The sequence below is a fragment of the Nannobrachium achirus genome, assembly GCF_963921795.1.
Source record: "Nannobrachium achirus genome assembly, chromosome: 1".
Lineage (NCBI taxonomy): Eukaryota > Metazoa > Chordata > Actinopteri > Myctophiformes > Myctophidae > Nannobrachium > Nannobrachium achirus.
This window is the reverse complement of record NC_137810.1, coordinates 50052857-50080796: the sequence shown is the minus strand read 5'-3', so window position 1 is coordinate 50080796 and position 27940 is coordinate 50052857. Positions and strand designations below refer to the sequence as shown.

Here is a 27940-nt window from a genome sequence, read left to right as displayed (position 1 = left end):
CCTCCATCTTAACTTGGTTGTTTCTGCTGTCATTTCTCTCCTAGGGTTATATTGTTAGATGAAGTGTCGTCACTGCAAGTTCGTCCATTCTGAAGTAAAAGAAGTCCTGAAGCACTACAGACTCCATCACTGGCACCAACGTGGATGGACTTCTGCACTGCGTGTTCATAGACTGTGTATGTACTTTCAAAACTAATCCCATCTGTCAAGATCTCATCCTCAATCCCAGCCTAAAGGAAGTGAAGAGTGTGCTACGATCAAGTGTGACATTTGTGAATTTAATGAGGTCTGATGAAAAGACATTTTTCAACCACCTTACAGATCATCTAAAGGACTAAATCACTGTTACGTGCCCTTATATAAATTTATTGTGATATCGTCCTCTGTCCTGCACTGGGATCAATTCAGCTTTTATTTGCCGAGCTGCATATCCACTACCATTTAAACCCTCTAGAATTGGTAAAATGTACTTATAATATACGTACTTGATAGTCTCATTGCAACGCGCTGTGAGCTTGTAGATTGGCTATTTTTCGGTAAATGTTCTGCCCCAGAATAATGGATTTTGATTATTGCGATAATATTGTAAATCGTCATTTCTTTTATCACAATAATCGTGATATGAAATTTGGATATCCTCCCATCCCTACACGTTATGTACCACGTGATGCATATTACATCAGTTTATTAAATAACTGTTAGCGAGTTCTGTTCATGTACTGTAGGCATATGATGGTGTTTATTTGTATTTTATTTTTGCCACCATTTGACATGTGTAATGCCAGATTGTATTGTCAACTTGAAATTATTGTGCTAAATATGAAATTATTGTGCTAAATATATAGTACAGAATGTATGTTGTTGCCACAAGGCACTTGCACTGATTAATTAACATGTGAAATGTTCAACATTGTTGTTTGGCAATTTGCACTGCAGTGTTTCCCCTACATGCATTAAGCAGTGGCGGGCCGCCGCTGCTTCAAATAGGGCCGCCACTGTATGATTTTCACTTTCACTTTTTTTTTTTTTTTTTTTAAGATTTTTTTTTTTTTTTTTTTTAATATGTTTTTTCCCCCCACAACAATGTAGCGCTCATGTGAAGCATAGCGTTCTAACTTCTCTCGCTTACATACGGTTGGAAGGAGATGTATATGTCTAGTTTCTCCCCCTCCCCTCTCTCATTAAGTCCAGTCAGTCAGTCAGGCAGCTGCCTCGTCGCGCTGAGCACCTCTGATTCTGAGCTGACTACGTCTTTGCCCCTCGTTAGCATATTTGCTACTGGTGTGTACAATTAAAAGATTTGGGCTGTGGATAAAAGCAGTGCCTCAGCGACGGGTCTGAATCATGTAGTTTACCGCTGTTTGGCAATAGTAGGCTTACTTGTCGCATGCTCAGTGTTGCCAACTCCCCAGTAACGGATGTAGCTAGTGGCTCTTCCAGAAGTAGCTAGAAGTCGCTAGGGGTGGGGTGCACGCGCGCGGCGCCGATGCGCGTGCACATTTTTCGGATAATAATTCGAATTTTTGTATAATTTTGCACCACGGCAGTACCAGTAGAGAGAGAAAGAGATGCGGCGTGCACGTTTGTGTGTCACAGAGGAGCAGGCAAGCAGCAAATGGAGGCAGAGAGAGGGAAAAGGAAGGAAAAATAGGGTTTTATCTCTGGCTCCTGTAAACAATATGTGTCCCCAAATCAGCAGAAAAAGTAGCCAGATTTGTCTCTAGAAGCTTTTCACTAATTACGTCTCTAGGGGGGTCTGGAAAGTAGCTAAATATAGCGACAAATCCGCTAGGTTGGCAACACTGCGCATGCTAAAGAGAGCTAAGTGCTAACACGGTTGTCATTCTCTCACTGGTTAGATGTGGAATAGAAACGAGGTATGCATCACCAACACTGTCATTAGGCAACAAACATTGTTGACTAGTCAGAAATAAACTTTGCTGTTGTTCTTTCATACATGCACACACTGTGTAGCAGTGGTGTAAAGTAACTAGTAGTCTACATTTACTTTACAAGTACTGTACTTAAAGGGGCACTCCACCACTTTTCAACCTATCTTCATATAATAGATCCTCACTAATGTTCATGATAAAATATCACAATTTTTTTCTACTCAGTTTGGGTCTCATAGGAGAGCTGTGCGTGGGTCAAATCCTTCCTACCGGTGACATCATCAATGGGAAATGAAAGCTAATAGAAACTGCAGGCTTTCTATTCCTGGAAAAGTTGCAATGTTAAAGTGGAAGCCATTGTTCTCGTGATAATAAAAATATATATATATTTTTTCAAAAATATTATTATTATTTTTTTGTCAAACGATGATGTCACCGGTAGGAAGGATTTGACAGCTCTCCTATGAGACCCAGACTGAATAGAAAAAAATTGTGCTATTTTATTATGAACATTAGTGAGGACCTATTATATTTAGACAGGTTGAAAAGTGGTGAACTACTCCTTTAAGTACTATAGGAGTATTTCAAATTCTCAATACTTTTACTTCTACTCCACTACATTTATGACATGATGGCTATACGCAAATAGCCGATCTACAAGCTCACAAAGTGACGTGTTGTGAGCTTGTAGAGCTTGTAGATCTGCTATTTTTAAAGGATTTTTTTTTTTTATACATTTGGAAACTGTTATGATTACTGAGAACTTTTACTTTTAGTACTTAAGTTTTCATTTTTTTTATACATTTGGAAACTGTTATGATTACTGAGAACTTTTACTTTTAGTACTTAAGTTTATTTTGACACCAATACTTTTGTACCTTTTTCTTATTCCACTAAATTTTTTATTCCAGACATCTACTTGTAAGTTGTAACACAGTATGTCTACATTAGAATGTTGATACTGTACTTTTTCCACCACTGGTGAGTAGGATTGGTTCTCAAAGTGGGGTCCGGGGACCCCGAGGGGTCCTTGAGGGAGTTCCAGGGGGTCCCCAGGCCCCAGCCAAATGATAGATAGTTATGAACCAAATAGACCCTTATGGGTCTGTAGCTCAGAAGCCCCCCCCCCCCCCCCCCCCCCCCCCCCCTGCTCTCCGCAATTCTCCCCCACTCCTTCAGCTTCTGGCTAGGGGAAACACTGCACTGCCAGAAAATGTTTTAAAAACAAATAAAACTAATTACATTTACAGTGTTATCATTCATTTTATATACATTTTAATTCACTCAAATATTCTTTAATGTAAAATGAATAGTTTTATTCTTTAATGTAAAATGAATAGTTTTAATACCTAAATAATCAGTCCTAGTTGACTGAACATATGACACAAGTGGCGATAACTGATTTGTTTCAATTGGCTGAATTAACAGCCAACTGAATGTCCTTTTCTCAACGATAAATCTGCAATTGGCTGAATTATTTGGCCAATGAAGAGTTCTTCGTTCTGTCAATGTGTTGAACTGCAACATTGAGTCAACGTGAAAACCGACTCGCAACAGGTTGCCGAGAAATAATCAATTGGACCAATTAAATTTTTTTTACAGTGCGCGACCCCCAGGTGTCCAGTCCCCAGCTAAATGTTTTAATACAGCGTCACAATTTTAACCACTTCATGTATATTTTATAGGCTATGTTGACTATTAAAAAATAGCAGATATACAAGCTCAAAGCACATCTGCTTTTTCAACATTTTTAAAACATCTTCTAAGTGTATGGAAAATGTTGAACAATTTGGATTTTTCTTATCTTCTGGGCATTCCTGGCACAAAATAAAAAAATGTCAGATGGTGGGTCCCTCCCAGCATAGCCATAAAGTATTACCCATCATCATGCGATACTACCAACCCCATTATATCTTTCAGCGATACTACCAGCCCCATTATATCCTTCTACAATACCCTGACTGACCTGTGTGTGTGTGTGTGTGTGTGTGTGTGTGTGTGCACACGTTTAGTGGAGTACATCAATGGTATGTTGCTACTGTTGAAAAGAAAAAGCAGCGTCTCATCTCTTTTTCTGATCAAAAACAAAGAACAACAGAAAATGAGGCGATGAGGGAAGCTTAATGAGTGGAACAAAGAAAAGGAGAGTGTGCGCGGCGCGCCTGCTTGCGTGCGTGCGTGTTGTGTGAGATGCACAAGTGTGCATGTACTGTACACAGATGGTTGATCGTTCTTGCAGTCAGCGGGAGAGGAACATAAACAGAATACCATGTTGCCAATGGTGATAATAACCATGGTAGAGACAAGTCTGAGACACCCACACAAAACTCAAAGTGTCTTAACCTCACTTTCCTAACAACCAACAGCTTTGGGTTTGGCTGTGTGTCTCTGCCAGACTTGTTGTTCTGGCAGGAGAGCTGGAGGTGAGTGCTTGTGGTGTGTAATGCCTGCCTGGCGCCAGGGGCGTCACAAGGGGGCAGGGGTGGGGGGGGGGGGGGGACTGAGTTACTAGGGCCCAAGGTGGAGGGGCCTTAATTATTTTATATACTTTAGCTATTGAAAAATAGCAGATGTACAAGCTCACAGCGCAGCACCGAGTGCCACGCTGTGAGCTTGTAGATCTGCTATTTTTGAAAAGTCGTGAAAAAATGTGTGCAAGTCTTTGAATATTTGATTTTTTTAAGGGAACATTTGTAACATTTGGGCCCAGAATTTGGTGCGACACCCCTGCCTGATGCTGCGCACAGGTGCTGCAGCTGAGCCTGGGGAGGAGCTGTGCTTTCTCTGTTGCTATGATACGCGACACACCATGAAGTAGCGTGTTGACATAAGACACTAACATAACTAAATAATTATTACTGCACAGCACGCTGCCCCTTTTAATTTATTCACAATATGAGAATCCAATGTAAAAACAGTTGTTGCATTTTTCAACTCTGTTGCATCGTTGTTAAGCCCGAGTCATTATCCTTTAGACACATAATGAACGGTGAACCTGATTAGGTGGTGGTCAGGGGGCCAGTTGTCCGGATTTAAAATGAAGCAAACACGGAACTAAAAGTTCCTATGATTGGCCGGTAGTTGCGCTGTTCTGGTACCAAAAGCAACATGTTCTCCATAGGATTCCATTCATTTACCCCGAACTTTTTGTCATAAATACTTTATGGTTCCTGTCGTTAGTTTAAAGCCTCGTTTTAATCACCATGATATGCATTTTGTGAAAATATGGTCCAATGTTATGTTAGAATTGATTAATGCAGTTAATGCAGGGCTTGAGATCATAGATAGAACCATCATGTCCCATGATGGTTCTTCTTCGTGTGCTTTATTTTCGGCAAGCTCAAGACAATCTCCCATGTATCCCTGCGGTCGCACGTGACTGTTGGCAACCAATGGGTTCCCACCGTCCATCTTTTTACAGTCTATGGTGGTGGTACTAAAAGTCACCTGGACAACATGCTGCAAGCTTCAAGCCAAAGTGTACATTCCTTTAACTCAGAAAACAGGTCAGAGCCCAAATCGCTGGGTGCTGAAAAGAGGCTGAATACCTGGGTTAAGGGCACTGAAAGCACCAGTCCTCTGTTGAACAGAACAAGGAAAACAAAGTGAACAGCAAAAAGACATGTCACTGGTGGAGACGCAGCCTAATTTCCCATTCTAGCACATAACTCTGCAGACTGAAAAAACAAAGCCACTACCGAATCAATGTACATAATACCTCTCGCTGTATCTCTTTGACTAAAATAGATAATCCAGAATCAATAGGCGGAAGGTGGAGAACATGCTCAAATTAGCCCTGCTGTATATCGTATAACCTACAAGACTCTAGCACTCCACGTCACAGCATATGTTTAAATCTGTCAATAAGTGGATCGTAAGTAACGCTGTCGATTAATCTTTTCCTCTCCTCCGAATTAAAGAGCCCTTCCTTCACAGCTCCACTCGATACAGCATGTATCATATCTCTAATCTCAGAGCCCACATTTACTTCTCTGTTCTGCTCTATTATATTACACTTACGTTATAACTGCCAGGAATTATCTTTCCATCTCATCTTAAGAAGAAGAGTCATATATACAGTAAGCTACGCCCTCTGTAACTTACTGTAAGGCAAATGTATACTAGCACCCCTAAAATGTTGTTCAACACACATTTTCAACAGATTCATTTGACTGGAAAAACGTTTATTTCAACACTGTGCTGCTCCTTAATAAAAGACAGTACAGTATAAGAATAGAGGAGTCAGTGAGCCGTTAGTCCACCTCTAGTTCAGAATGCCCTTAGAGAAGGTACTGCTGTGCTCACTGTCCTGATGTGGCTGGAATGCTTACGGACCATTGCTTTGCCTGAAGACACAGATTCAATTCGAGCAACAGTGGCTGTACATCGCAGTCAAAGTGCCCTTGAGCAATTCGGTAAACCTAGGTGACTTTGTGCATTGACTATTCTGGCAGTGCAAGCATTCCATGAGTCTCCTGGGTGCACGTCACGATACACAAAATTAACAATGTACTGTTCTGAATTCCCCAAATGTCCTGTTGCTGGGTGGGTGGATACATTTCTGATTCATCTGGACTAGGCCAATTATTGTGTAGTGGAAATGTAAGGCAGTATATGCATTCATTATACACACATGGATAAAGACAATGTGCCACTGTCTTCCACAGACCCAAAGACTAAACAAAGGACTTTGTATCAGAACCACACACACACAGGACCAGGAACCATCAGCTCCCATCACTGAGGTTATACGCACACTCAAACATCCCACTCTGCTATTGAGATTTTTATATATTTGTGTAGTAAGAGTCTGATAGCATGTTATCTTAAGTCTTATATTAAAATAATAAGCTCACCGTTTGTCAAGTTTTACTTTTATATCAACTGCCACTGCTCTTATCCACTTACAGGAAGCACTATTGATTTCCAGACTGATGCTCCAGAGATGTCCGATTGTGGTCCGGGTGTGCGTGTTTCCAGTTAGCAGCTGCTGAGGTTGTCAGGTAGTGAAGATAATAATATTAGCGGCAGACTCCCAGACGACTTCTTCTAAAGCCAGTGGTCTGGTGCTGATGCTAATGGAATGCCCAGTTCACACACCCAGCTTCCTGGGGAACTTATCGTCTGGTTTCTCATTATGGTAGATAAGTGTTCTTTTCAACCGATTTCCGAAAACGAATGAAGCACAAACTTGCTAGTTGTACAATCACTAAACTTTCAGGAGAGTAGCCGTTGTGGGTAAAACAATACGATAAGAATATATTTTTTGAAATACTGCATTTCTTCAAGACGGCTAAATCTGAAAGGGTTAACTGTCACCTATATCCTTCTGCTAAGCTGGGATGAGGTGTCACGCAACATTACTGATGCACGCACGCATGGATATGCAGGTATTTAACTATAGGATCATCAGTATCTCTTTGTTGCATGTTTGTTCCAAATGCCAATGGATTACTCAAATTACAGTGTAGATGAAAATCTTCATTATCATCCCTAAATCCAAAGAAAATCACTTTACTTAAGGAAGATGCCATGCTACTCTATGTGAGGCCTGGCTGTCACACAAAAACTGCTTCACTGACCAAGAGGAGAGGCTGCCATTTAAAAACGAGTTATTGATTTTCTCAAACAGTGTAATACCGACTGGCTGATGTTTTCTCTCTCAGGCCAGCGCTCACCAAATGAGACAGAAATGTTCGCTGGTGGCCTCACGGTGAGTGGATAGACACAAATATCAGTCGGTCTGTACTGAAGAAATGAGACCCAAAGTGAATGAGAGAGTTGACCTCTCTCACACTGAGTCACTGACTACAACCTACCAGCCAGGCATGCCATGTTCCCCGTGCAAGAATGTGCTGCCTCTAGGGATGGGATGGGACGATATATATATTTCATATCACGATTATTGTGACAAAAGAAATCGCAAATTATGATATTATCGCGATAATCAAAATCCATTATCCTGGGGTGGAACATTTGCCCAAAAAAAATAGCAGATCTACAAGCTCGCAAGGCGACGTGTTGTGAGCTTGTAGATCGGCTATTTTTTGGCAAAGACATTTGATAGAGAGTGAAAAAAAGACTTCAAGTACATATATTATAAGTACCTTTTACCAAAGGGTTTAAGTGGAACCGGATAATGCAGCTCGGGCAAATAAAAGTTGAATTGATCCCAGTGCATGACGGAGGACGATCACACGATAAATGAGATCTCCACGATACGATTTTCGTGAGTGTTTTTTTTTACGATAATATCGACGATAATATCGCTTAACGTCCCATCCCTACATGCCATTTTCCCTGTGCAAGAATGTGCTGCCTCCTCTTTCCAGCCCGGCTTCTAATCATGAATGTCGCATCATCACTACCCCCCCCCCCCCCCCCCCCCTCCACTGTCACAGACATCACCCCTCTCCCTCCCTCTCTCTCTCATCACATCAGCTCTTCAGCAAAAACACCTAGCCACCTCTCAAACACAAACACAATCTCTCTCTCTCTCACACACACACTCCGTCTCATGTCTACCCATCCCCCTATTGTCTTCTCTCCCCTCTGTCCCAGACCAGCGGCCACCACCAAGCCAGTGAAGCCACAGGGAGATTCATCATCACAGCGACCTGGCAGCCAGGCGCAGACAGACAAACCAGCAGTCCAGCACATCATGCGTGCACAATCGAATCGAACCACCCAAACGAACAAGAACCAGAAAAGCATTCTTTAGTGAGAGATGGAGGAGCATGTGGGCTATGACCTACACTACACAGTCCCACAGCATCTAAATATTATCTATCTGTCAGTACAGTATAGACTTCAGGTTGGAGTATTCTCCCTCTATTTCTCATTTGATATGACATCACCACCCATCCTTGACATTCAATGGCCAGTAGTAATGCGAGGGCATAATTAAAAGGAAGAAAGATACTATGGGGGAAACAGAGCCCAAATATGTAGTGATAAAAACATAGCATGATGTTGCATATTAGATTATATATTATTTTCCCTCGTTGCTTTACCACAAAGCCCTGACACTGTATTATACATTGTTGAAGTTAACTTGTAATCATAGCTGACCGGGTCTAAAATGACACTACCTTCTCTACGTTCTCCACGGTGAAGTCCAGGGCGTCAGGCTGTGATGCTGCTATCCGTCCCGCTGTCTCCATTTGTCCGCTGACACCGGAGCTGTCAAACCATCAAATAAAGACAGAACGCACTCATGAACACCTCGGCACGCTGACGTGACGTCCAACTAGCGTTCCAGTACACACATACACTCTAATAGAGCATAAAATGTATGTGTGTGAGCTTGGCAGTATTGTAGTTTTGCCTTCACGGACCACCAGATCATAGCACAACGAGCTAACGAACCCCCCCGGCAAGCTAACACCACCTCAGTGGCTGTGGTTGTGTTATCTTGCCGGTGGGTTCGTTAGCTCGTCATGCTAGCTAGCTAGTTAGCTTTAGCCGTATGTAACTCGCATTTTATGGCAACAAACAGCTAGCACTAAACATGCTAGCGTCGGCTAGCTAACGTACAGCAGTGTACATAACGTTATTCGTAGTAACGTCCGAGTACTACAGCCTCGCGGTTTAACCTACGCTGTTTCCTTTTAACATGGGAAAACGTGGCCGTTTTTGTAATAATATTTTTAACATGTATTATTTTAGCCTACGTGTTCTTGCGGTTCTCTTTAAACGTGCAATAATTTGTCACCTCGGTTCTGCGATGGTCGGTAGAGAGGATGCTGTCTGTCAGTGTGTCAGCTCAGTCAGCTCAGCTCCTGCTGCCGCTCGAGTCTGTCTTCACTTCAGCCTCTGCTCTCCGCCGTCCCCACCACCACCAGGACCTGCAGGGCTCTCCTCCAATCACAAGCCTCGTAGCGTTCCTTCACCTTCTGTGCAGTCTGCGTCCCATAGCCAGGGGGGAACGCGCTGTGCTGTGATTTGTTGGTTGGGGCTGCTGCTGCTGTTGCCTGGGCAACCGTTGAGTTTTAATTACTAGAAAAAGTATGTTATGTGTGTCTACTAGATTTTACTAGCCTCGGAAACCCAGACTTTTAAGATTTTACTAACCCAGTGGTTCTCAAAGTGGATTTCAGGGTCTAGGTTCCTTTAAAAGGTGTGTCTAAATTGACTCGCCCTAAAACAAACTCGACCTAAACTCGTTTCCCAACGGGTCTGTGGCCTTAAACTAGATGCAGATTAGACTAAAATCAAATCTGTGCTTCTGGGGGTCCCTGGAACAAAAAAGTTTGCGATAGGGGTCCATCAGTGGAACAACATATTTTGAGATGGGGGTCCACGGCCAAAAACACATTTTGGGGGTCCTTAACCACTGATAGGCACATTCTACAAATGTCTTCTAAATCATAAAAAAAAATCTGGGAAAAAAAACGTATGTTGCCATCAGTGTTTCTCGAACTTTGTCATGTGAAGGACCCCCAGAATGTTATGTATTTGGCCACGGACCCCCATCACAAAATATTTTTTTCCAGGGACCCCCAGAAGCAAATATTTGATTTTAGTCTATTCTGCATCTAGCTTAAAGGGCCACTTCACCCCTGGGACAACCCGATCTTATTTTATTGTCGTTTGGGACACGATCAACACAATCCTGAGTTATTTTTTTGTGTTCAATCTGTTTTTTGAGATATTTTAGTATTTCAGTATGTACCAGTGATGCAAAATGCAGTACATACTGAAATACTAAAATATCTAAAAACACAGATTGAACACAAAAAATAACTCAGGATTGTGTTGATCGTGTGACAACAATAAAATAAGACCTGGTTGTCCCAGAGGTGAAGTGGCCCTTTAAGGCCACATAGACCCGTTGGGAAACGAGTTTGGGTCGAGTTTGTTTTAGGGCGAGTTTTCCGGTTACCCCATTTGTGCACTGTCAGAATTAAGGGGAATCCTTGAAATTTTAAAGTTTGAGAAACACGCTCTAGAACATACAACTAATATATAATAATAACAATAGAGTAGCCTATTATCTTTAGAGAGCTCAGAAAAAGCATAGTTTGGACGATGTCTAAACAAACAGACTGACAGGCAGCGATTGATTGATTGAAGAATGTATTTGAAGGTTGCATAGGAAAAAGATTTGTTGTGACTTTTCAGACCGATTACATCATTTGTAAAAGCTAACCCTATTTGTAAAATGTAGCCTAGTATCAATATCGTAATCACGTCTATGTAATATTATTATCATGACTTGCAGATTTACCATGAGTCAGGTTGGTTGGTGTCAAATGTGCCTTGACTGATTGAATCCCCCGCGGAATCAGATCTGTCAGTAGCATACCAGTCCAGCAGGCCTCTACAAAGCAACAGCGTCTCCATGTGTTTCAAAGGAAATATTACACCTGGTCTTGGAAAAACGCCCATTATGTCATCCGATCACAAAATGGGTTTCCTGATGCGTAATTTATACCCATTAACGTATAATAACTTTGTAATAAATAAATAAAACAACTTAATTTGACACTCTGGGGGTTGTAGACGTATTCTGCTACTGTAGGTAGCTATAGTCATGACATATGATGATTGATGTTGTCAGATGATGTCTCATGGTTCCCGTTATCATAGTGCATGATTTATAATGGCTGTTCAATCATCATATAATGCCGTCGGCCAGTGGTTCCCAAACATTTTAGGTCGAGGAATGGAATTTATTCGATTTTTATTTTATTTCTTCGTGAAAATACTGTAAATCATTGAATTTGTTTTTATAAATAATAATTAAAAACAAAATGTACTAGGAAACAAAAAATAAAGGACCCATAAAGAATTGTCTGCGGCCCACAAATGGGTCCCGAGCCAGTGTTTGGGAAACAGTACAGTAGGCTACACTGACTTGGCAACCCGCAGAGCGTCGAGAACACGTGGCACTATATTTGTGAGAGCAGAGAGAGCGCACTCAGGACACTGCGATTTTAGCTTGTCTTCATACCAGTGCCCGCGAGCCACGCATGTCATAGCCAGGCCAGGATACGATTGTTTGCGCTAGTCTACTCTGGCACAGGACAGGACAGGAGGACTGTCTGTGTGTGGGGAGTTTAAAATTGGCTATTAAAGTGAGGAAGCGCTTACTGAAGAAAAGAACATTTGTGAATCTCTTTGACTGTGTGACCGAGTGAAACGACAGAGGAGAGAGAGAGATGGAAAATAAACTCCAGATTGCGCTTTGTGCGCTTCTGTTCATCAACTTGGGCTCGACTGTACGGGGTAGGTTATCCTCCTTTGGTTTTGTCTTCTTTTTCATCAGAATGTTATCAAGTCTGCCAGACTGAATTGTTAAAATTAACTTATAGATCTGCAGTGGTCTTGTATGTTCATTAAATCCTAGAGCAAGGGTCTTCAACAGGGGGTCCGGTAGTACGGGACTCCTAGGGGGTCCTCCAAATCTTTGTGTGACAGAAACTTTTTTTCTCCTTTTTTATATTAATATATATTAATCTACAAGTTCACAACACCTCGCAGCGCGAGCTAGGGGGTCCTCCAAATCTTTGTGTGACAGAAACTTTTTTTCTCCTTTTTTATATTAATATATATTAATCTACAAGTTCACAACACCTCGCAGCGCGAGCTATTTTCGCCAAAGAGGTTTGGTGTAGAGGGGGAAAAAGAGAAGAGTGAAAGTTAAAGTTTATAAAGTATTGACTGTTCAAGTGGTTAAATATCTGAAGCACCAATTTACATGAATCCAAAATACACTGATGATTGTGCTGTCAAACAATGAAACTATATGGAATCTCTGAAAAGGTTGTGGGGGTCCCTGCTTCATCTCTATCTCTCAACTAAGGGGTCCTTGGCCTGAAAACGTTGAAGACCCCTGTCCTAGAGCTCTGGGAGGTCACATAATTAAAATCAGATCATGCAACAACTTCATCTGGTACCTTTTCTGAAAGACCAAGACCCCAACATCACAACAAGCACTAAGCCTCCCACCTATTTGCTCTGCTCCATCACACCTATGACAAATCACACCCTTGTGTGTATTTTAATGTATTCCTTCATTTGAACAGACTCTTTTGCATCACTTCCTCCCACCCCCACCATCTTCCTCTCACTTTCTGCATCCCACTGTTTTCATTCTCACTTCTAATTCCCCTCCTCCCTAACCAGTCTCTCACACTTTCTCTCATCCTCTTCTTCCTTTTAATTATTCCTCTCCAATCCCCCCCCCCCCCCAAGCCCCTTCCTGTCTTTCCATCATTATAGCTACTTCTCAGATTTAAAGGAACAAAACACTATGACTGCTGACATTTGAAAGTATCATATCATGCTGCAATGTCACACTATAGTTCCCCCAAGCTGAAATTCAAATGAGCAGAGACCTCAGACCTGCAGTCTGATTGATGGCATAATAATATCTTTAGCTGTGTGCAGCGCGCTGTCATTTGATGGTTTCATTTTAACTGGCCTGTTTCCATCGTTGGTTGGCAGTATGGTAGCCTACTAGTTAAGCCCAATGTATACTTAAAGGGGAAGACCACCCATTTTCAATATTGAAATATGTCATTAATATACCTTAGAGGAGTTGTGTGGAAATAGAAAAAAAGTTCCCCCCCTTGTGTGTTGCCTAGAACTGGAAGATTGATTTTGGGGTTTGTATTGTAAAGTCCAAAGTGTGATGTCATCATTCTGGACTTTACAATACAAACCCCAAAATCAATCCTCCAGTTGTAGGCAACACAGAAGAGGGGGACATTTTTTTCTATTTCCACACAACTTCTTTAAGGTATATCAATGACATATTTCAAAATTGAAAATGGGTGGTCTTCCCCTTTAAGTGTACAGTGTCACTGTCATGCTTCAAAAATAGCTGTGAGAATCAGAATTTAGCTTTATTGTCACATCACAGGTTTACAGAAGTAAATAAGTGGGTGAGATTCCCATTCTATCGTTATTTTCCATAGAAGAAAGAAACAGAAGAAGAGGGGGAGGTCAAACAAGAAAATAAAAAAAATATATATATACGTTGTATACAGTATCTACTGTATTTACATGGTACATGAGATTAGTGAGATAAGATATAAGGTGCTTGAGCATATTATAATATATAGCCTATGTATACTGTGCATGATATACTTATGAACAGTTAAGATGCTAGAAAAAACGAAACACATCATTGCGCTGTACTTGGGATTAGGTGCAAAAAGTCAGTGTGTGATGACCGCAAAATCCAAATAAAGTAGACTGACACTGGTGTAGCTTGTAGATAGATTTGATATTTGTGGTGCGCGGAACATTGTACGACAGAGCACACAGGCATTAGTTGACTCTAGTGTTTGCAGGCTCCCTCTGACTATTTAAACTAGCCCTTACCCGTTCAAAGATATGAGCTCCAAAATGATGTGCAGTGTGTGGGTTATGGGATGTGCACTGTGCATACAGTATATGAGGGATGGAAAGTAACTTTAACTGGTGCTTGCATGATAATATGTAGGAGCATCAATGTAAGAAATACCCGTTTCGTTTAATGGCTACCCCGCCACCCCCCCCCCCCCAGCCCGCCCGCCCACCCGCCCACCCGCCTGCGCACACACACACACACAGAGAGAGAGCTGGTTAAACATGTTGCCTCATGCTAGATGCAGAATAGATATGCCTCATGCTAGATGCAGAATAGATAGTAGATACGCCATAAAAATGCTAATACAGTATATGATTTGTGAAAGTGACAAACGGGCTTCACAGTTATGTTAGGTGTGTTCATATGCTAATGGTGATGCGATTTCAGATCAATTGCTCCAGCCACTGAGGAGAAACGCTGTGACAGACAGACACTCACTCACTCACTCACTCACTCACTCACTCACTCACTCACTCAGACATTCGCAAAATTATAGTATAGATTGGTCTCTATGGTATATTATGCACTGACTGTGTAACATTTTTAATAGAAGGTAACATGCTGACAGCTTGGGAGTCAATCCCTGAAGATCTGAGTTTAAACAAAGATTTCATGCCCATGGCATCCCATGCCCACAAAATCAATGTCAGCGAGACTCAGCATTGATTGATTGTTTGTGTGTGTGTGTGTGTGTGTGTGTGTGTGTGTGTGTGTGTGTGTGTGTGTGTGTGTGTGTGTGTGTGTGTGTGTGTGTGTGTGTGTGTGTGTGTGTGTGTGTGTGTGTGTGTGTGTCAGGTACTGGTGAACAGGTGAACAGACATAGTTATGTGAGTGGGGATGAAAGGGCAGCACAAAACAAACCCCTTGTCTGCTGTTTGAATGCTGACTTTTTCCTTAGAGGACTAAGGAATTCAAATTATCAGTTTGAATCTAAATGTCATTTTAAGTAACCTACTGTATCTAGGTTTATCTGTATGGTACATTATAATAGCACACATGTTTTGGTTGGAGTTGGTCTCCCTTCCCTTCTATTGAGACATCCTGTAGTCAGGTAGGTCCACTGGTTAACAAGAGGTACCATAATAATGCATGAAATTCAAAAGCGAATAGCTTCCCATCCCAATGTGCTCTCTGTGCTCTATCTAGCTCAACATTAGTCGAAATCTCAGCACTTTTGCAACGACCGTTAGCAGCTTTTGAAACAAACTATTCTTGCTGACAACTGTGGTGGCATTGGGTATTTTTAGCCTGGTTTATACACTGGAAAATCTGAATGATACAAGTTTATGGTTTATCACATGACTTCAGGGATAGCGGACAGTGACACACAGACAGGGGTGAAAACATAATGTAGTCTCAGCCTTTCTGTCTGTTGAAGATGATCAGGCTTTAAAGGAGTAGTTCACCCCCAAAATGACTTTTTTTCTATTTATTACTCATGCCATGGAGAGTAGAGTTCAATAATATTTTTAGTTTTTTGTCACATTCCTAAGACAAAAATTTGATTCGAGTACATTTACCCCCATTGAAACGGGTCCCCATCCGGAACAAATGGGGGTAAACTTATTGTTATCACATTTTTGTCGCCTATCGTCACTGTCGGGCAGAAACCTCGTATCTCCAAGTTTCAAAACGAAATGTGTATGTTTTATTCGTAAATTAAAGCCCTACTCCATCATACAAAAGTATCGCGAAAAAGTAGTGAAAATAGCAGATCAACAAGCAAGCACGCAACGCCTCACCATGCGAGGCGTTGTGTGCTTGTAGATCGGCTATTTTCACTATTTTAAATCGTTTTTTAATATAATAACAAAAAAGGGAAGGTTTTGGACATACAAGGTTTCAACCTGACAACGACTCTATGCAGCTGCTTGCAGAGAAGTGATTGGCTGTTCCCTCAGAGGTCAAGAGGTCAACTGGAGCTATTTCCCCGGGTATACAGTATGTTGTGTTGGCCAGCAAAACAAAAGAAAAGCCATGTGTAATGTGTGTGAAGAGTGCATGTACATGGTTCCATTTGTATACTCTCAGAGTTAAATTAAGACTGAGGATTTTGTGGGTGAGCAAACTTGGAACAGTGGTTACCTTTGTAAATTTTTACTACCCCCCTCTCTCCCTGTGGGTGCTTCTGTCATTCACTCACACACTTACACTGGCTTACACGCACGCACGCACGCACGCACGCACGCACGCACGCACACACAGACAGACAGACAGACACACACACACACACACACACACACACACACACACACACACACACACACACACACACACACACACACACACAACCACAGCACTTAATCCAAGAAACTTTAACCTCTGTCTATTTATGTGTCCATGTATGGCCGTTTTTGTGTCTTTTAGAGTTCAAATCAGCCTTTGTGTGTGCAAGCATGTGTGTGTGTGCGTGTGTGTGTGTGTGTGTGTGTGTGTGTGTGGTGATGAGCGGGGGGTGAGTGATTGTGAAGCAAATGAAAGGCACCATGGCACTGTATTACCAAACAGTAATTACCGGTACATTACATTATGTCAGTGGTGCTCTGGTCTTCATCAGGGAAGATTATGAAAGCCTTAATTAAAAGTGACATTGCCTCTAAGGCCATTGAATTACCTTGCCAATATAGAATGTTGATGAGTGTACTGTGGTCGATATACCATGCAAAAATAATAAACGTCTGAACTCTGAATATATGACCATTTGTCTCTGAGAACAATACGTCCTCTTGAACTTGTCTTTGAGTGTTCATCAGATGTTGTCTGACGTTTAATATTTCAACACCAAATTATTCAGGATGGTGTTTGGAAATGAAAATCTTTAGCCAATGGTTGGCACTGACAAAAGGCTTGAACAAAGGGTCCTTTCAGCAAAATAATGTACTGAAATACAATTGTGTTGTACTTCATTGCCTCTCATCTCAGTATGTAAATTTGTAACGAAAGCTCAATTGATGCTCTCTGTTATGTAAGGTGCGATGAAGCTGGTAATTTCCTCTCCTCTCCTCCTTCACTTCCTCTCCAACAGACCACAATCAGCAAGCGTTGTGTCACGTCCTTCTGTGTGCTAGTGCTGTCTGCATATTGAATTTAATATGGTCCCCACTCCCTTGGGGTATTCTTTTGTTACAGAACACACACACACACGTTGATTGTGGCATTGAACTGCTGCCCAGGTAGCAGTTAGGCCTAGGGGTTAAGTGGCTTGCTCAAGGGACACTTCGACCGGGGCCGGGGGGTGCGAACCAGGGACCTTCTGTTTCCCAGATGTCCCCTCTCTACCCCTTCAGCTATGGCCAACCTCCCATTTAGCTTTTGCTACCGCAGTCATACAGTATCTACCTGTATGTCAGGCTGGGTAACTAATAAGAACTGCCAAACCCTGTGTTCATCGGTGGCTCTGTGTACTCTCTGAGTCCTTGCAGTCTTCAAAAGTCTCAGATTTGTTTGTACATTATTTGTGTGTGGATGTGGCTTATTGAGTGCCTTACTGATTGCATCAAATCAATTGTTTGCTGGAGACCTTCTTTGATCATTAGATGCCACACTCACACATTTCTTTACTGGAACTATATCTGCACTGACTTTGACCTCTAAGGACTTTCCAGGGAGGGTGTTTTTTGTGCGTCTTGCCGCATCACCCTTTCTTGTTTTTTTTGTTTTTTTTGCTAGTTGTTTTTATCGCTCTGACCTTTGGACACGGCACTAACTAGCATTCACTGTTATGGTCACTTTTATTTGGGCACTGTATTATATTGATAGTCGTGCTTTAGGACACTTTATGTATATATATTATTCATTCCCTTTCCTGGTGTACCTTGCTCTTACTGTACTTACTGTACTCTGTACTATGTTTTTGTTTTTTCTTTTTATCTTTTTCATACTTCTCTGTAACTTTGTAAATAACCTTATACTGCTGTGCTGCCTCTGGGCAAATAAAGGTATCTATCTATCTATCTATCTATCTATCTATCTATCTATCTATCTATCTATCTATCTATCTATCTACAGTATCTATCTACTCACTGTTTCTGTTTTTATATGAGCTTAGAGTAGGTAGGTAAGGTTTAGGTTTTGTTGTGACTATATCCTGTATTAGTTAGGAAAAGTAGTGGGTTCAATTGTGAGGATATCCTAGTGCAATGTCTCCTTCACCAGTACTTATGTTGCCTCCCTCCTTCTCTATATGGACTTAACAGTTGACAGTGAATTGTCAACTGTTAGGTCCTCAATACTGTATATTATACTGTCTTATTGTTTTGTTTTGTTTGCACCTACTACCTACTTATTTACAAATAGACTATGTATATCTAATGATTCCAATTCAATTACATTTTCAATTCAAATTAGCTTTATCGTCATGAGAAAAATATAATAAAATATAATAAAAACAGTTGAAAGTGGGGAACGTATACTGTATGTGTATACAGTTGGAGGCGGTACAGCATTAAACAGAGATTGGTCACATTGCGTCGTTGTAATATACAGGGTATAAAGCTTTTTGAAACAAATAGCAACAAACCTTTGCTGACACTTTGGGACAAATAGCAGCTTTTTTTTCATAACAAAACAGATTTAAAATGCGTTTAAAGGTAGCAGCTCTGTTTTTATGTGCAGTAGGTCGAGAGGTCTACTCAGTACAGATGTGGGACACACAATTCCATGGACATCAACATTGTCCAACTTTGTCCAACCATAACCTAACTACTTGTCATGTGATACTTGTCTGTATTTCTGTTTTCACCAGGCCTGGATTCCATGACTCCACCCTTGCCATCAGAAAGCACTGATTCAGAAAAATCTGACCCCTACACTGGGCAACCTCCATCATCTTCTGGTTTTGCGTCTGCGGGATCAATGCCTGGTCTTAGCCTAGGAGGACCCTCACTCGAACCTCAAGCCAACAACACAAGCAACAGTTCCAGTGAAAGCAGCAATGCAGGCTCCAGCAACAACACTACAGAGGCGAAACCAGCTTCATCGACCCCGCTAGACCATTACCCAATTACGCCATCCCCACCGGACACCTCAAACGGGAATGCTACCAGTGGTAAGTGACAATGCAGCTGTATACATGCATTCAATGTGATTCTGCAGGGCAGGATGCAAACCTTTTTTGGGGGGCTTTTTATTTATTTGATAGGATAGTAGACTGACAGGAAATGGGGAGAGAGACGGGGAGTGACACGTGGCAAGGGTCGTCCGGACCGGGAATCGAACTGGCGACGCCGCCAGGCTACACAAAGCCCATGTGCTATGCGCCTGGACCAGTAGGCCAGCGGGCGCCCCCCTATTTTGTTGTTTCAAACACATGTGTCTCTGTCATTGCTACATCCCCCTACAGTTTGTCATGTGTGAGGATGTACAATTTTGTACATAATCTCTACAGTGATGGGAAGGAACCTTAACCCGGTGCCACCCAACACAACAGGATGCAAACATGACAGAACAGATCACCCAGACACCCACATATCCGGCCCAAACCAAAATGCCACCACACCACCATTTCCTTTACGCCCTTATAAATCAACGACTCAAGTTTGCAAGTCTTATTCGCAAGATACATTATACGCACAGTGATGATGGGCACTGTGCAGTATTTAGCAGACCACCTATTGTCACTTTTGTGGATCCTTAGCAAAGTCCAAAGTGTAAAAACAATCCCAGAGTTCAAATAACTGTGAGGGCTTTGCTGTGTAGTGTACTTCATGCTGTGGGAACAACAGCAATGTTTTCTTGCCATTGTGTCTTGTGTGCTTGTGAGCATTGTCATTAGTGGAGCATTGTGGTAGTTCAGAGGAATTTAGAAGGAAACCCTGTAGAGGGAGGTTCAGAGGTCGGAAGCTATTTTTAACAGGGTTGTTATCTCTACTCTGCTCTCCTGGTCCACAGAGAGAAACCAGTCTGAGTAGAAGTGCCGTGGCAGGGGTCAGGTGTTGACTGATATTCACACGCACGCACACGGACACACATACACACGATAGTCAAGAGACAGATAGCCGAAGTACAGGCCTGGACAGAGGAGAGGAAGAGGTCCAGCGGTCAGTTAAATAAAAAGACATTGGACCGTATGTTCAATGTTAGAGGAGAGTGAAATAAAAGACATACTGTATGACGGCGTGTTCAGTTCGAAGACAAAATACATGGATGGTGTGTTCAGTAGAGCTGGAAAGTACTGCAGCAAGAGACCCAGGAGATTTATAGAGTTGAATGTTGACAAGTGAAGCTGCATGATTAAATGCAGTGTGACTTGTCACAAGGAGGTGAGAAAGTTAGGAAGCACAAACACGCACTGCTATCTCACCCTATTCTTACTCTCGTGTACGTGCACATGCACGCACGCACACACACTCACAAAACTCCAGTTCATGCGTTAGACAGTTAACACTCACTTGAAGTAGATATTCAAGCTACTTTATCTGACAAAAGTCAGTATTAATCAACCATTAGGCATGGCTTAAAAAGGACCATACTATTGGTCTGGCATTGACCACAACTCACGTATGCTGGACAACGTTACTGCCAACCATTTTCCAAAGCATACGATGCTTGTATGATTTCCAGGAAGCCACTGGATTCCATTCATTTTAGTGTGGTATTAAAATTACCACGCAACAATGGTGTTTAGCCAACATTGAGTCAGATATTCAAGTTCGGTAATGTTTTAATTACTTAGTTGGGATGAAATGTAAAATTACACAAAATCAAAAGATAAAGCCATTAACTCTCGCTCTCTCTCTCTCTCTCTCTCTCTCTCTCTCTCTCTCTCTCTCTCTCTCTCTCTCTCTCTCAGTTTCTCGATTAAATTACATTGAAATTCAATTGTGCTTAATTTTAGCTTTCTATTTCTTTGGGAAACATATGTTTACATTGCTAAAACAAGTGGGGAAAAACATAAAAATTGCCTGGGGGTGGACCGACAGTGGACTGAAGGTGGACCAATGTTGGAAGTCACAAATGTAATGTCTGGGTTGTACACACATTGTAATGACAATCTAGTTAAAGATGTAGGCCGATAGAATGGAGAAATGTGCGAACAGAGCTGTGTTGGTATCAAGGGAAGTGGGAAATGCTATTAAACCGAGTCCAATATTTTGAGCTAAATTTGAATTGGCAGAGTGCCGCTTTCTAGTTTTTGTATTGTTTTCTTATCATTTGATTTAGTCCAATGGGATTTCTTTCTGGGACCTTTGTTTGTGTTTAAGAATAGAGTCCCAGAACCAGAAGGCGCCATCTCTTTGTGTGTGTCAGTAGACTGTGTCATGGTCACGTTCTTTTAGGTGATTATAAAATGTAAATGGTCTCTTTTACGTTTTATAATTGGTAAGATATCATCCTAATTCTGACTCCCCCCTCTCTCTTTCTAGTTTCTATGGACCTGGCTGCCATCCCTACATTTCCAGGAAAGAATACAAACCATACTGAGCCGTCACAACCACAGCCCACACTTGCCCCTTCTGAGAACCAAGCTGCCACCACACACATTTCCCCAAGCACCACCGTCAAACACGCAGTCCATCCTAGCTCCAAACAAACACATATCACCACGCCTCCTCCAACCACTCCGCCACACTTCGCAAGCTCACACGCGCCCACCCACCATCCCACTCGTCCCTCCCCCCGTCACCCAAAAACAACCAAACCAACTTCTGCACCCACCTCTGAATCACCGGGCAAACTGCTCCCTCGTATAGAGACTGATACCACCACTGCTATCAGCATCCAGTCCAGTTCAACCATTAGCACCCACCGCGAGACCACCTTTTCCCCTGTCACCACGCCCCCCTCTCCCCAGTCTGACTCACACCCTGAGACCCCCAGTCCAACGCACACCGAGTCTACCTTCAGTCCACCAAGCAACTCCTCTGGCCAGGCCAAACCTCACGTTGATTCCCCATCTCAACTCAACATGGGCGGCGATGGTAAGTGGATAGTGCTTCTGTTTTCTTTTTTCTGTGTGTACAGTATATTTACCACTGTATTATGACACAAACAGAATTGAATCGAACAACAAAGCAAACGCTGTTCTTTGTTTTCCAACACAAGCCAGTTCTTGCCTCTAACGCGCACACGCGCATGACAACACACACATACACACACACACACACACACACACACACACACACACACACACACACACACACACACAAGCGAACACGGGCACTTCCCATCCACAGCTTATAGAAGTGCCATCACCACCAACCACTCCACAATCAGTGCTCTGTTTGGTCAAGGGACAGAGACAGTCATGGGACTAGACTGAGCCTGGAGCGTTCTCTGTTCTCGTCGCTCCTCTCTTTCCCCTCTTTTCTTTCTCTTCTTCCCCTCTCATCTTCTTCACACACTTTGTCTGTCTTAGGAATTGTTTATTTTAGCTAGGATTCTCTTCTGCCTTTTGCTTGGCCATCATTCCTAATACTAGTTCATTCTGTCTGGTTGAATAAAGTTTAAATAAACAAATACATAATCTCTCTTTGCGCTTCTCTCCCATATTTTATTAGTTTTGGGCTTTTTAGGCTTGGAGATTTGCCTCTGCAGTATTTACAGTTTTACAATTTTGTGGCGCTTCTTTCTTGGTTCTTCTGGCACAGAAATAAACTGAGTGTATAAAACAGTGTCATATAGCATGTCCACCCCATACATCCATACATACCGGTACATACTGTACATACAAATCTGTAGATAAATACACATATACTTGTGCATGCTCACTCATGTGCATGCCAAACACACATACTGCGTGCACCCATTCGGTAAAGAGCTTCACGGTGATTATATCAACAGCACTCCCTGTGAAAACACAAACAGTCGGCTGCTTCATTGATCTCCCCCAGCGCAGTGAATGCAAGTAGAGGCAGGTACAGTTACAAGATGCAGACGTTTCATGCTAGAGAATAGAACCTAGTGTTGGATTCCAGATACACACGCTGTTCCTTCCAAGATTCAATACAGATATACGTGCGCCTATCTTTAATATAGGTTTCACACCTCTTTAAATCAGGTTTAGGACAAGCTAACCTTATTCGCTACTTTATCAGCGCGATAAAATCACGGTAGGATTCTACCCAATCCCTGAGGGGAAAGTTGCTTTGTTGGTACCGTACTTGACAAAATGAGTAGTAAATCTATTTTGAGTGTGCTAAGCCAATAATCTCAGCTACTGTATGTTGTGTCTACCACCACCAGTAGTGGAAAAAGTACATGTTGTACTTAAGTAAAAGTATCAATACTAATAATGTAGAAGTACTCAGTAAAAGTCCGGAATTCAAAATGTACTTGTAGATGTAATTGAAGTACCAAAAGTACTAGTTATGAAGAATGTCCCTTCTAAACACTCTTAACAGAATGGGTTTGCCGCTCTGACATCACGCTCTGGCTTCCCTGATGTCATCAATATTAAGCCCATATGATATACCTGTACATAACTGGTCAGATGGCCAAGAATTGGCACGGCAAGGTCACATGTCGCCCTGAGGCGGCTTACTAGTAATAATCAAAATCTACAAGTAACTAGTAGTAACTAAGGTTTTCAAATAAATGTAGTGGAGTAAAAGTACAATATTTGGATCCGAGATTGTAAAGGAGTAGAAGTAAAAGTATTGGAAATTGGAAATACTCAAGTAAAGTACAAATACCCCAACATTGTACTTAAGTAAATGTACTTAGTTACTTTCCACCACTGACCACCACCACCTTATATAGAGGGTATGCGAATGCATAAAGTGAATGGCAAATCGAGTGGCAAAGTGAGTTTAACGCTGTTTAATGCAATTAGATAGGACTTTTCTGTTTAGATGTATTGGCTCATTGGGCTGTCAAGACCAGAATGTATTTTTTTGCCACTCAGTAGGCGTTCCCGCATAACTTCCAGGTATGATGATGATGATGATGTCACACGCATACCCTCTATTTTTATGATTCGGTTTGTTGGGGTTGGTGTGCTCTGCTCAGCTGACTGTACCTCCTGTGTTTCTGTTCAGTCCATGAGGCTGCCACTCCGGACCCCCTCCTCGCTGGGCTGGTGTCAGCTTTTATCATCACTGCTGTCATCATCACCCTGCTCCTCTTCCTCAAGCTACGCCGCAGAGACAACCGCCCCGAGTTCCGCAGGCTCCAGGACCTACCTATGGTGAATACACCCCTTCTATGATATCCATTAAGCAGGGGTCTTCAACGTTTCCAGGCCAAGGACCCCTTTATTGAGAGAGAGAGATGAGGCAGGGACCCCCCCACAACCCATAGATACAATATAGTTTCATCGTTTGACAGCACAATCATCAGTGTATTTTGGGTTCATATAAATTTGTGTTTCCAGATATTTAACCACTTGAACCGTCAATACTTAATATACTTCACATTCTTTTTCCCCTCTACCCCAAATCTCTTTGCCGAAAATAGCCGATCTACAAGCTCAAGGCGTTGTGAGCATGTAGATCGGCTATTTTTGGCTAATGTTCTCAGAATATGGATGCTAGGATTCAAGTGGTTAATATAACTCTGAGGACCCCCTAGAGGTCCCTGTTGAAGTCTCTTGACATAAAGCATTTTTCATCACCGTTTCTCACTGCCAAAGGGGGTTCTGTTATTTTCACAGACAACTAGTGATAAAAGAGAAATATTTACACAGAGGGGAATATTGCATGTACCGTATGTATGCGTATGTATTATAAAAACTAGTGCTGGGACTTTAAGCGATTAAACATGTGATTAATTTTGATTAATTACAAAGCCTCTAATTAATTTGATTTTCTTTTTTAAATCGAGTCTCAGCCCTAATATGAACATACAGTATACAGTACAGTATATGTACCGTATGTTTATATGGCTAACCTGATGAGGCCCAGGGCGAAATGCATTGTTCTTTGGCTTAAAATAAACCTATGTACGTTTCATGTGTTTCTTTGTTTTAGGATGACATGATGGAAGACACACCATTGTCTATGTACAGCTACTAACGGAGGCGAAACTCAAAAGACTGAAGAACCCAAATGCCACCGACCGGGGCATGCCTCAGTATTCTAACCAAGTCTCCTTTCCTTCATCTCTACAACAAAGAAAAAGCGCTGGGTAGGTGTAAGCAATTTCCTAGAAGGATGCCTCCGATTGCTTCCATTTATCCAGTGTTTCTAGAGAGATGTAGGAAAGGGGACGACGGAGACTGCATTGGACAGTTAAGATGCCACACATTTTAAGGTCAACAGCTGCCGAAAGCTGCGCCCCATTCCAGTGTCTCTCTGTATAATAATTAGGCCAACAATCGACCATGTTCTACACGGGGGAAGATTCTATAACATGTTCGCCTTGACAAGTTTGATCGGACTAAGTTGACCCAGATCCATGCTTATACGGTATGCATGCATCATCACCCAGGAGGATGCTGCTCTCATCAGCAGTGGCATCCATCACTGAATGAGCAGAATCAAAAAATGCTTAAGGCGCCACTGGGACGAAAACTAGCCCTGCAAGGCACTGATCTGAGAGCAGTGTTATATTTTTCCCTTCACTGGTGGATGGAAGGGATTGGGGAAGGCAGGGTGAGCTGAAATGCAGCAGAGACCAGCCTCTTTGTACACAAAGCCCTACTGCCGGTGAAGTTGAGGAGGGGCCAGGGTAACGTGTTAAGACTGGGTAGTAAGGCAAAAGGCCCCGATATTCGAGTGTTATTAAGTTTGCACTTTATGTTTAAAAGTGTGGAAGAAAAAGGAGACTATAATTGTGTGTTTGTTTGAGACACACGCACGCACGCGTGTGTGCGTGTGTGCGTGTGTGCTTGCACATGAGTGTATGTGTTTTGTTTTTCTGTGTGTATGCGTGTTTATGTACAGTATGTAAGGATTTGCATATTTCTAAATGTGCATTTAAGGGATTTATTTAATTGTTTTTATTGCTATAGTTAAGGTCCTGCTGTCTTTAAGCCTTAAGAATAATTTACAGTATACTCAGTCGCACATTGGTGTCATGGTGTCAGTTGAGGAAAAATGCCTGTTATTTATGACGAGCGACACTGCCGTGCCAAGTATGAAGGCCAATAAATACTTACGATGTCGGAAAATCTTCCTGTTCAGAAAGGCTTTTATAGTTAGGAGGTTCTGGAGGTGCACAGGTTCCGAGGAAAGGTTCTGGGACCGCCTGTCCGAAGCTCGGAATGACAATTTGTAGTTTTATCACCTCCCTTTTCGAAGAAATGTTTGTATGCCGGACAGAGTGTGGACCGCGCTTTAGGCTTTAGTGTGGACATGTGTGTGTGTGTGTGTTTTTTTTCCTTTCCTGAGGTCTTTAGCCCAGGAGAGTGCCTTGCACACGGTAGGAACGGCTCTCTTTATGTACTCCATTCATCTTCATTAAATTCATCGACGAACCCTGTTTTACCAGTCGTTTCCACTGCAGTGGTTTGATTCCCATACAAATGCCCAGGGCAGGAGTGCTGTTTGGACTTGCCTCAGTTTGCACTTCTAAGCAGAGGCTGTCAGTCATGTGATGACAGCTTTTAGACCAGAATTGGCCAGTCTCCTTTCCACACAATGCAGGCATTGTCCAATGTATTGTAACTGCAACAAATGCTCATCTTTATGTTCTACAGTACTTATGATAACATCACTTTATTTGTCAGAAAGCACTGCAGCCACAAAGTGAATTTACCCACAGTGATTAAATATCAGTCTCAACAGTTGTACACGTTAGCTGTATACACATTAGCACAAAATAACAGTGAAATCCAAGTTATAGGCTGTATGGGTCGGGTCGTACAAAACAATTTGTATTTCTGTATTGTCTTGGAAGCCTGCAGAAAGAAACTTTTGACTTGTAATAAAATCTCTATTTGTGAGCCATGTGCCCCTTTTTTGTTCTTTACATGCAGGACATTACTATGACCCTCATCTATTCAGTACTTAAAGTTATACCATGTAACTTTTTTTATAATACAAATCTTAAAATTGTCCTAACTCTTAAATCGCTAAAGTTTTAGAACACCCACTCCGTTATTTTCAGCTTCTGAAGCCTTCTCTTTATATATTTTCTTCTAGCAGTGACAGGGGCGGGATTTCCCGGCAAAATGACGTCATCATACACTACCGGCCAATCACAGCGAGGGTTATACACTGCCGGCCAATCACAGCGCATCTTGAAGTGGGGTCGCTAGCTATCACAATAGGGCGGCCATATTTGTAGGCGCCCGTGTGTCTCTATCTATACTCGGGTGAAACACTCCGTTTCTCCGGAATGCCTGAACGCACAGGAACCAGGGACCCCTCCAAAGATAGATCTCGGCGAGGTGGAGGCAGACGCGGGGGTGACGCGGGGGTGTGAGGCCCGGTCCGCGGCGAAAAACGGCCGAAAGACGCGGACGCTACTGACCACTAGTTGAGCAACTTACACAGTATAGCTTTAAAGGACAACTTTGTTTTTTTTACAACAAGGGTTCATATTTAGTGGCCAAGGCCACGAAGTGGCAAATGGCCACTTATTGATATTGGACTTTCCCATTATTATTCTTCCGCCACTTTTTCTCTAGCGGCTGGACCGTGCAGTCGCTTTTTACGAAACTCGGCAGTATGGCAGAGGACTATGCCAAACGGCTAAAACGCGAAGCTCGCAATAATCGGCCAAAGGGTGGCGCTGTAGGAAGCCTTCGAAAAATGCCAACTTTGAACAGGTAAAGCTCATGCTCTGTTTCAGGTACAGCCATGAA

The 27940-nt window shown here is 42.2% G+C and overlaps 3 protein-coding genes across 3 annotated transcripts in view; 2 read left to right on the top strand and 1 right to left on the bottom strand.

Moving 5' to 3' along the window:
* ipo13b (importin 13b) overlaps window positions 1–9673 on the bottom strand; it is a 55150-nt gene extending 45477 nt beyond the window's left edge. Inside the window, exons 1-2 of the mRNA XM_080722282.1 lie at window positions 9607–9673; window positions 8984–9074 (exon numbers count right to left, since the gene is read on the bottom strand). Of these exons, the coding sequence (XP_080578408.1) occupies window positions 8984–9055 (72 nt within the window). The 5' untranslated portion in view covers window positions 9056–9074; window positions 9607–9673. The remainder of the gene's footprint in view (window positions 1–8983; window positions 9075–9606) is intronic.
* Window positions 1–27940, top strand: part of LOC308292628 (E3 ubiquitin-protein ligase RNF170) — a 484996-nt gene that overhangs the window by 99033 nt on the left and 358023 nt on the right. The gene's annotated exons all lie outside the window — the stretch shown is intronic.
* On the top strand, window positions 11830–27138 carry LOC308283383 (uncharacterized protein). Its single transcript, XM_080723810.1, has 5 exons — window positions 11830–12122; window positions 18998–19300; window positions 21618–22172; window positions 24231–24379; window positions 25161–27138. The coding sequence occupies exons 1-5, from the start codon at window positions 12056–12058 to the stop codon at window positions 25203–25205; spliced, it is 1119 nt and encodes a 372-aa protein (XP_080579936.1). The 5' UTR covers window positions 11830–12055; the 3' UTR covers window positions 25206–27138.

Excerpts from the sequence above, each read along its gene's own strand:
- LOC308283383 (XM_080723810.1), top strand. The coding sequence starts at position 12,056 with ATGGAAAATAAACTCCAGATTGCGCTTTGTGCGCTTCTGTTCATCAAC. Across the intron at positions 12,123-18,997 it reads CTTGGGCTCGACTGTACGGG|GCCTGGATTCCATGACTCCA; the intron begins GTAGGTTATCCT and ends TGTTTTCACCAG. Across the intron at positions 22,173-24,230 it reads ACTCAACATGGGCGGCGATG|TCCATGAGGCTGCCACTCCG; the intron begins GTAAGTGGATAG and ends GTTTCTGTTCAG.